General features: G+C 41.5%; 1 protein-coding gene across 8 annotated transcripts in view; it reads right to left on the bottom strand.

Annotated features, from left to right (window-relative positions):
• Positions 1–225: 225 nt before the first annotated feature.
• The window catches only part of CADPS (calcium dependent secretion activator), a 489257-nt gene continuing 480237 nt past the window's right edge, over positions 226–9245 (bottom strand). For 7 of the 8 annotated variants that reach the window (XM_024124106.1, XM_024124104.1, XM_024124107.1 and 4 more), the window contains 2 exons: positions 4700–4804; positions 1277–1456 (listed from right to left, as the gene is read on the bottom strand). In XM_024124106.1, the coding sequence (XP_023979874.1) occupies positions 1277–1456; positions 4700–4804 (285 nt within the window). Of the gene's footprint in view, positions 1457–4699; positions 4805–9245 lie in introns of all 8 variants that reach the window. The other variant, XM_024124105.1, reaches the window with a different exon arrangement.

Below are 9245 nucleotides of genomic sequence, written 5' to 3'. Positions count from 1 at the left end.
ACATGTCCAAATGCCCACAGATTCTGAATTAGTGCAGTCTGAATTAATGGAATTTTAGACTGTTTCTCGTGGAGACAAGCGTTTGGGAACTACCCACCCCAACAGTTTCGAGAACACTCTATGAAAATGACCCCTTCCCTCCTCTTTCCCCACGTCTTCCTGCTTTGCGTGTTTCAGTTCTGGCTTTCAAAGGAGACAGAGGAAAAAAAAGACTCAAAAGTATTCTTGGGACATGTGAACAGTTATTTATTGAGAAGCCACAGTTTTCCACACTTTCATAACTGTAGGCTTTATATAAGGCAAAAGCAAGATGGATCTACTACTTTACACAGAAAGAAAGAGCTCTGCAGAGGACCCCAGGGTCACGCAGTTACAGATCAGAATGCTACGTACATGACAGATATAAAAAACAGTGTGGAACAAAATAATTTAAATTATGGCTACAAGCTACTGAAGGAAATATCCATGTCTTATTATAAACACATTTATAGTCTAGGGTCATAATTTAAATATTCAGGTTTTTTTTTTTTTTTTTTTTTTTTTACATACACGGTTATTGAAACATAAAAGCAAAACATAACATTTAATAGGATGAACTTTGATAGAAGACAGTCGCTCTGAACTGTGCTGGATGTTATGATAGGATCGCCCTTGCCGTGGCAATTAGGAGGATCAATCCATTGGTATGTAGCCATCCTTTTTTAGGTAACTATCTGGATAAATGAAAGGATGGGTTAACAAGGACACCAAGGGTTCATTTTTCAGTTTTAGGGGAACAGAAAGAACTGAAAGTTGGTTATTGGAGACTTGCCTTCTGTTTTTCAAAAAACAAAGCAGATCTATGTGTCTTAGTTAAACTCATTTATTGTACTCCTTTAAGTAACCGGCATCCACATACGGGAAACAAAGGAAGTACCTGGCGTACTCGCCCTCACATCCATTTACCGTCGACGCGCACACAGCACACTGATGAAGCATCACTGAACTCTGCTGATAACAGGGATACACCTAGCAACTGAGCTATGTATTCTCCGTAAATGGTATTTAAAGAATGGTGCTCCATATTGCTTGTGAACAGAGAGACATGGATTCAGGAAATGGTAGAGTCGAAGGTCGTTTGCTAATCTTGGTACCACGTAGCTAAAATGGTAGTTGTATCAGTACACATCTCATGGCATGGTAGTTGACAGAAAATTCCATAAGGGGCTTAACTAACAGACTAAGGACATGCATTGATGACAAGACTCTGTCCTAGTGGACTCGAGGCCCAAGCGTTCTAATCGTCCTCTTCGTCCTCCTCATCGCTGTCCTTCATGCTGATCCCCTGCAGACCCCCGCCCTCGCTCACGGACGCTGTGGCCTCCTCCACAGTGAGACGGTTCCGGATGGTTTCGTAGGTCTTGCTGTTTAAGGTCGAGTCCAGGACACCTTGCAGTCGGAAATCTCTATAGGTTTTCTAAGGAGGGAAAAGATGCAGTGATGAGGGAGATCTCATCTCCATGAAGGGAGGGACAGGGCACAAGGCAAGCATGGGGGTGAGAACACTGACCTCAGCTAAGTGTCACACCTCGTGCACTGTCACATGAAAAGCCACCATGCTCAGATTTCACTTGTACTGAAAACTGAGATTTGTTGAATGACAGAAAATGAGAAATGGTGACAGGATAAACTGTATTAGATGAGACAAAGCAAAGAACATAAGCTTGTGTTTATTCAGTTCTGTAAAGGGAAATGTTCCATAATTGTTTTGGTTCTTTTTTTTTTTTTTAGTCTGGTTCTTTCTCTTAGGTTTGTATCATATCATATGATAGACAGTGTGAGGGGCTATAACACATACATAATGGATCAAATGATTATGGTATTTTACGATTTCTGCTGCAGTCTGGTCCTTAGTATTTGTGAGGCTTGTAACCGTGTATCCCTCTGTCTCATTCACAAGACAGACATATGCATGTCGGTATACGAAACCGATCACGGGCAGCAACAATTACGGGGAAGATGGAGCGTTAATGCCTCATCAAAATGTTGCGGGCATGTGACATTTCTCGTCTCCTTAGGAAAGAAGTGTATCTATTCTGTTCACAACTTCCTGGTCTCAGGGAAGAAATTTGGCTCTTTTTCAAGAACAATGGTTTGGTATTGCTGAACCACAAGTTCTTTCTTTGTTCCTTCAGGCGATTTCTCTTGGATTTCCTTAGGTATCCCAGGGACTGTTTTTCTAGGAATCCCTTCGCGTTAATTGAACATGACCAGAAGCATCTGGCTGTTGTCTACTTCACAAAACATTTTTTTGAAAAAGGTCCCTCTCTAACTACAACTCTCCTCATCACGCTGCATATCATTTCAGCTACTGAGTCTGCTGTTTGTTTCTCCTCTTGATATGGGAAACTTGCTAAGGGGTCAAAAGAAGGAACAGTAACATACTTCAACGCCACTTGCATTATGATTTCTGCTTTTTGGAATCCATCTGATGCAGTCCTAGTGTCAATCACCACGTCAACCACTCCTGAAGGTCCCATGTGGTAATGACTGCAGAGTTAACTAGTGAATGCTGTTCAGCTCAGTGAAGTCCAGTAATAAAAGATTATGGATAGGATGACCACGTGTTCCCTTTGCCAGTTTATATCTATGGTCCTAGTATGATTATTTGTAGCAGCTTCTTTCTTTCTTCAAAGTCATCTGGTTTCGACACTAAATTCAAAGCTCATCCTAACTATGGATCAAGCTGCAAGGCTAGGTAGCTAGCGGAACTGTGTCTGTACCTGGAGGGGGAAGGGTAGGAGGCTGAGTAAAATGCTAGGTCTGGTGGAGACCAGATATCCAGATGATTTGCTTGATTTTTCTGTACTTTTCCAATCACTTAGAACTGATTGCCAGAATATGATGGGAAAGAGGTAGAACTCACTTGAATATTCTCCTCTCTAGTCAAATTCCAGAGCAGTGAGTTTCCCAGCCAGACTCTGAATGTCTAAGGGCAGGGACCACATAGAGTCATTTTTAAAAAATCCTCCATCTTGTGGTATACAAGTAGGGGCTCAACTAATATTTGTCCAAGGTTGGATGAATAAATGCTTGCTGGATAATGAATGAATGGATGAATAAACCAAGTGATGCAGAGGCAGGAAAGAAAGCCAATTATCATTGGAAGTTTGCCTCGGAGAAGGAGGCCCCTGGGTAACGTACTTAGGGAAGAGGTGGTGAATTCTGCTTCACCCCTCTGTGCTGTGGCTCTAGTTAAGCTGGGCCCACTTTTGGCAAAAGTGAAGGAGTTCCTTTGGCAGGGACGTTTCTGTGTCCCTTGCCTGTGGTTCATGTTTGTGTTGTTTTTGGCAGAGGCTAAGAAGAAACCTCCTCTCTGACTTCTATTTTTTTCTTAATAAAATATTGCTAATTCTAACAGTCTCAACAAAAATCTGAGAATCAGTAATGGGAAGATATTCTAACACACTAAAATTCATGTCTTCTTTTCATGTCTACCCAGGAAGGGTCAAACAGAAAAAAATTCCCCTTAAGAGTATTTATAGCCAGAAAATGGAATGCAAGGGGTCAGGCAATGGTTAGTGAGGTTGCCTTAAGGAACTGAAATTTAAATATATGAAAATTAGGCTGGGTGCATAGTCCAAGTGCATAGATTTCTTTTTTAAGAGCTGCAGTACACTGCTGTCTGCAACCTTCCCTGGGAGGACTCTTTGTGAGATCAAACGCATATGATAATAATTCTCCTTAATTACACTCAAAGGAACAGTAATTGGTTTTAAGTCAGCACTGGGGTAGAGGAGCACCCTTCAATGAAATGGCGCTAATCCGAAAGAGACTAAGGAATGGGGCGGGGGGCGGGGCGGGGAATAGCGGGGGCAGGGGGGGTACTTTCGGCGAACTGTTAAGAAATGGAAATTCATCTCCGTTTTATCATTAAAATATTTTTAAAGCGACTTTGTGCTCTGAATGAGATTTTTGCATACGAATGTTTTAAAACCCTCTATGGTGAAGCATCAAATGGAAACTGAAATGATCAAAAATGTATTTACCCCCTTCTGTGATCTTATTATTTCATGTAAACCACTGAGATTTCACGCTGAAATAATTATCATTAGTCCAAGGCGCACACACACACAAGAACAGGGGGAAAAAAAGCTACGTTCAGGGTACGTTACCTCACCTTCGTGATCCTTTACATTTGATTGTATACACGCATTGTAAGAGAAACTACTTCAATTAACTACAAGAACAATATTGATCTGCATCCTGATAATGATCACAGGACATATTTAGAAAGACTGGAGGTAAATATTTCTATTAAATTAATTGTGGCAAAATTTTATTTAATTAAACCATAAATGAAATTGCTAATGGATGCGATTAGCACAGTGGTACCCAAAAGCCAGGTTTTGAAAGTTTAATGCAAAGGGCATGATGGCCCTTGCAGTATATTTGCATGGCAAATACATAAAGTATTTTTCCAGTCTGGATAAAATATCAAATTCCTTTTTCTTGAATTTCCCTTTGATGTCTGAGTAATAAATTAACCAGGCATCCCAAAGTGATTTCATCGGTTTTTCTTGCCTGAGATACTGTTTTAGGAATCACCTTGTTTTATACACAAACTAATATTTTTTGTGTTAAGGAAGTTCTGCAGCTTGCCAATGAAATGTATTTCAGTGAGCTGTTTGCAAAGGAGAATCATTATGTTTTCTTTTACCTTTACCATCCTAATTAGTGTTTTCAACTGATAAATGTGAAGCTGTAAGTCCATCCGGTCCGTCAGCCAGGTACAGATCACGTTCATGGAGCTGCTGTACCATTGCTGAAAAAAAAGACAAAAGTTCTCCAGCCAACACATCATGGAGCATTTAAAGAGCAGAGACGAAACAGGCCACGTGTGAGCACCCTGCTCTGTTCCAAGAGGAAAACAAAATCGTTAAAGAGAATTTGAGAGCACAGAGATCATGAACAGTAATTGACGCAAAAATCACGAGGTACCAGATCAGCCGAAAAGAGATCGGTTTGGACTTTGAATCGAAAACAGAACTCTTCCACTATACACACCTCATATACAATCAATTCATAAAGACCACCGTTTGCTCTTCTGATTCTCCTTTTTGTTGGTTCATTTTACTCTGTTGAGATTTAAGTCACTGTTTGTGTCCTGACGCCATTGTCTCGGGTGTCCAAAGATGATGGGGGCTTCTCCACTGAACCAATCGATGCCACTTGCTACTTACCTTCTGAAAAAATCCAGACCCTGTCTGCTTAGGACAATTCTAGGAATCAGGCTGAGAGCCTTAGGAATTTAGGGCAAAGTTTACCTTCATTTACCCTAAAGGGGCATTCGGATAAAGACAATGAAGGAGGGTTTCTCTTTAAGGGCCAAATTATACTCTGGGCAGCTTATGTGGCCTTACGTTGGCTGTGCAATCTGTTTTAATCTTAACACCAAAAAATTATGGAAGATGAGAGAAAAAAAAAACATCTACAAATGAGCTCATTTCAAGCTGTTGAAATCATACTTCCCCTTAAGGGGGTTAAATTTTGCTTCTTGTCTGTGAAAAATGCTTGAAGCTGTGTCACTTTAGACTGCCACCCCTGTGGTGCACGGAGTCTCTGGTGCGGTATAATTTTGCAGTACTGCTCATATATTCATAAATCTCACTCGGAGACATATGAACAGTGTTATGAAGTGTCAGTACAAAAAAAAAATCTAATCTTTTAAACTTCACCAGGTTTCATTACGCATTGCCGCTTATACCAAACAATTTACAAATAAAATGAAAAGGTGTGGATGGACCTATATATTTATTTATAGGGCATGTATATGAACTGTGTGCAGAAAAGATGTAAAACAAAAAAAAAGTGGTTAGAGAATTGAAACGCTGCATACTCTCCCGTTAACCAACACGCACACGCGCACACGCACACGCACACCAGTGGAGATTTGAAAAGCATAAATAAAAACATGTTTCTGATGGTAACTCCACCCTTTCTCACCTAAAGATCATCCAGAATCAGTTTATGCCTAACACTCACAGTTTTTCCGAAGCCTTGTTTCTGACTTAATTTCTTTAAAAAAAAAAAATTAATTTGGGTTTTTACTTGCAAGGTAGAACTGCCAAGTTTCACCTTGCAAGAAACGACAGAGTCTCAGCCATGGCGTTCGGAAGCCCTCTTTGCAATCTTTCGTTTCTAGGCTCTTTCCTCATCAGAGCCAATTGTGGCTCTCCTTGGAGCCCAGCCGCAAACAGAGACCACACTACCCCAATCAAGGCAGCACTGCAGCCTCACAGCCAACTTCTGCTCTTTTAAAGATCACGGAGGCGAAACTGTCAGTTTCAGGAACCTTCTGTCCCTCCCCAAGGGAGCAGGCGGCGTGGGGGGAGGGGGGAGGGATTTTTTTCTTGAGATCTGCAGTTCACTCCGCGTAGGGAGGGGGTTTGCCCTGGTCAAGCTGCTTCAGGCATGGACAGGTTTTCCCCTATAGGAGCGAGAACATTTCACTGAAACTTTTTTTTGGGGGGGAGGGGGTTGTGATTATTTGGAGGTGTTTTTGGCACCTCCTGCCTTGGGATTCTGGAGCTCTTGATGTCATTGCATCTGGGTTCGTTAAGGGGCTAGGGACAGGAATATGACTAGGTCATGGGTGTTTCTACAGCCCTACTTTACTGTCAGCTGGGGGACCTCTTGTGTTTACCCCAGGCCTCAAATTCCACATTTACTGACTCATTCTGACATGAAATCTGGGGCCCAAATAATCTATTTAGTCATGAGCAATGCCCCCTACCCCCGACTCCCACCTCCTGTGGTTGGAAAATGACCTTCACAGGAACCTGGTGACCCCCTGGCCAAACCTACAAGCCCAGGACCCCATGATGAGTGCATCTCAGGGACACAAAAGAGGAATGTGGCACTCTGGCTTCTAGGCAGAGGTGGCATTTTGCTTTGGCTGTGACAACGGGCAAACCAGCGCTGGCTTCTATCACTGCCAGCAAGCCTTGTGCAACATGCCTTTTTCTCTTTGCTGAGAGATATGCCACCTTTCAGGGGAAAAAAATAACGAACTCCCCCCAACCCCCATTTTATATAAGCAATTCCCATTCTTGTAAGTGGCTTTTGGCTATTAAAAAATAAAAAGGGAAAGGTAGACTGCTATCAATACTCTTTCTCTGCTGCTGAAAGGGTAGGGCGGTAGGAAATGCATGTAGCGATGGATGGATCAGCGCATCACGCTCACAGATTCCCACCCCAGGAGAACAAGAAAGCCCTGGAACATCCATGCTTTTTCTCCTGGATCTCACATCTAGCAAAAGAAGTGTAAAAAATGTATGATGCCCCATTGGCTACACATTTCAAGAGGCAAAAGGGAGTAAGTCACGCCTTTCCAAACCTTATGCTCAGTAGATGAAATTGGAGGCACTCTTGGATGAAGCACAGCGCTAACTTGGTTTTCCAGAAAGGCGCTTAAAGGCACTTGGATGTTGGAGAAAGCAGGAGTCACTGCCTTCTAGAACTTTAAAACATTAGAGGTGAAGGGGAGCTTCCACAGAGCTCCTCCTTTGTAGAGGAGGAAACAAAGGCCCAGAGAGGTGAAGTGACTTGCCCAAGGTCACACAGCTAGTGAGTCCAGAAGTGGCAGTTTTCCAGGATTAGGCACTGGAGTGAAAAAGCTGATCACCTAATGACTCCTCCCTAGGAGGGTGTAATAGTGCGCTGGACATGAGAGCTGATCTTGTGTATCTCTTTCCAACTCTACATTCAGGGGTATCACATTGATATCTAGAAATAGGCCTTAGTGGGGGTTTTTACCCTATGGAAATTGGCAAATGCCACAAACCAGGGTATTCTCCCTTCCAGAAAGCCAGTTGTTATAACATTCAGTTCACAGTGCTTATTAATCAGGTTTGCTTTATTTGAGATCGATGCAGATTTGTTAGGATTCTTCAAAAGAGGAAATTCATAAAACATTTTAAGTTCTCCCCACTTTGTTTTGTCTCTGGTTCAGATATGCGTTTTCCAGAGATAGCCTGATATCTGGGCACTAAAATTTTGGTAAAATGCACTCTAAACCCTTAGAAATAAAAATTGTGAGCTGATGACATATACTAAGTATTTAAGTATACTCGTGACTCCTTTGCTGCCTGCCCTTAATTCAGGTATATTAAGTGGAAACTTTCTACATAAGGTTACTTTAATCCTAAAAAAGCCCTAGAGAAATAAAATCCCCAGTACCCTGGGTACCTCGAAAGTATGTTCTCTGGGGATAATTCTGTGAAGGTGCTAGAGTTGGAAGCCAAAAGGACGCCCATCACAGCTACGGCCTGCAGGAACTTCTTGGGTAGTTAAAATCACCTGAAACTAACATGACATTGTAAATCAACTATACTTCAATTAAAAAAATTTTTTTTAATTGAATGCAAAAAAAAAAGAGAACCTGGAAGGTTGATCTAAAACTGTGTCATTTAATTCTTCTCCTTCCCTCCCTTCTCTCCCTTCCTCCCTTTCTTCCATCATAGTTGTTAAGAGCACAGGCCTTACCTGTCTTTTGCCTAGGTTTGTGATCTTGGGCAAGTTACTTATATTCTCAGAGACTCATTTTCTCAATCAGAAAATGGGAATTAATCAGCCTTTCATAGGCTTTTTGATGCTAAATGAATTAATGCTAATAAAGCTCACATCACAGTACTTGGCACATAATAAGGCCTCAATAAATGTTAGCTACTACCATGACGACCACCGCCACCAGCATCATCACAATTGTCACATCACCGCCACCACTAACATCTTCATATCATCACCATTAACATCATCTCTCTCCTCTTTTTCCCTCTCTTTCTCAACCCAAGAAATACCACAAAACAAGGAAGAAAGCAGAGCAAGTGACCAGAGAAAGGCATGCAATGGTGGAAGAAATTATTCCTATTGGAATATCTCTGGAATAATATGTATAAGTCTTACAGGACACATGACTAGCTCAAAGTAATTCCACTGTAAAGTTGTTTGTGTTAGATCATCACCCAAACCTATAAAACCGTCCTGGGTGCATTATACACATTTAAAACTATACTGACCTAGATTTACATACTGGATTCAAAGGATTCAGACAAATAATGAGTGATTTTTCAAACCCTGTGTGGATAAATTACAGCTTCAGCTTGGGCTGGCTACTTATTAGCTGGATAAACTCAAGCAAGCTACTTAACTTTCTGACCCCTAGTCTCCTATTGAGGTTAACACTTATTTCACAGGGTTACTGT

The sequence above is a fragment of the Physeter macrocephalus genome, chromosome 18 (genome assembly GCF_002837175.3).
Source record: "Physeter macrocephalus isolate SW-GA chromosome 18, ASM283717v5, whole genome shotgun sequence".
Taxonomy (NCBI): Eukaryota; Metazoa; Chordata; class Mammalia; order Artiodactyla; family Physeteridae; genus Physeter; species Physeter macrocephalus.
Note: the sequence above shows the minus strand (reverse complement) of the source record. Positions and strands in the feature narration are given on the sequence as shown.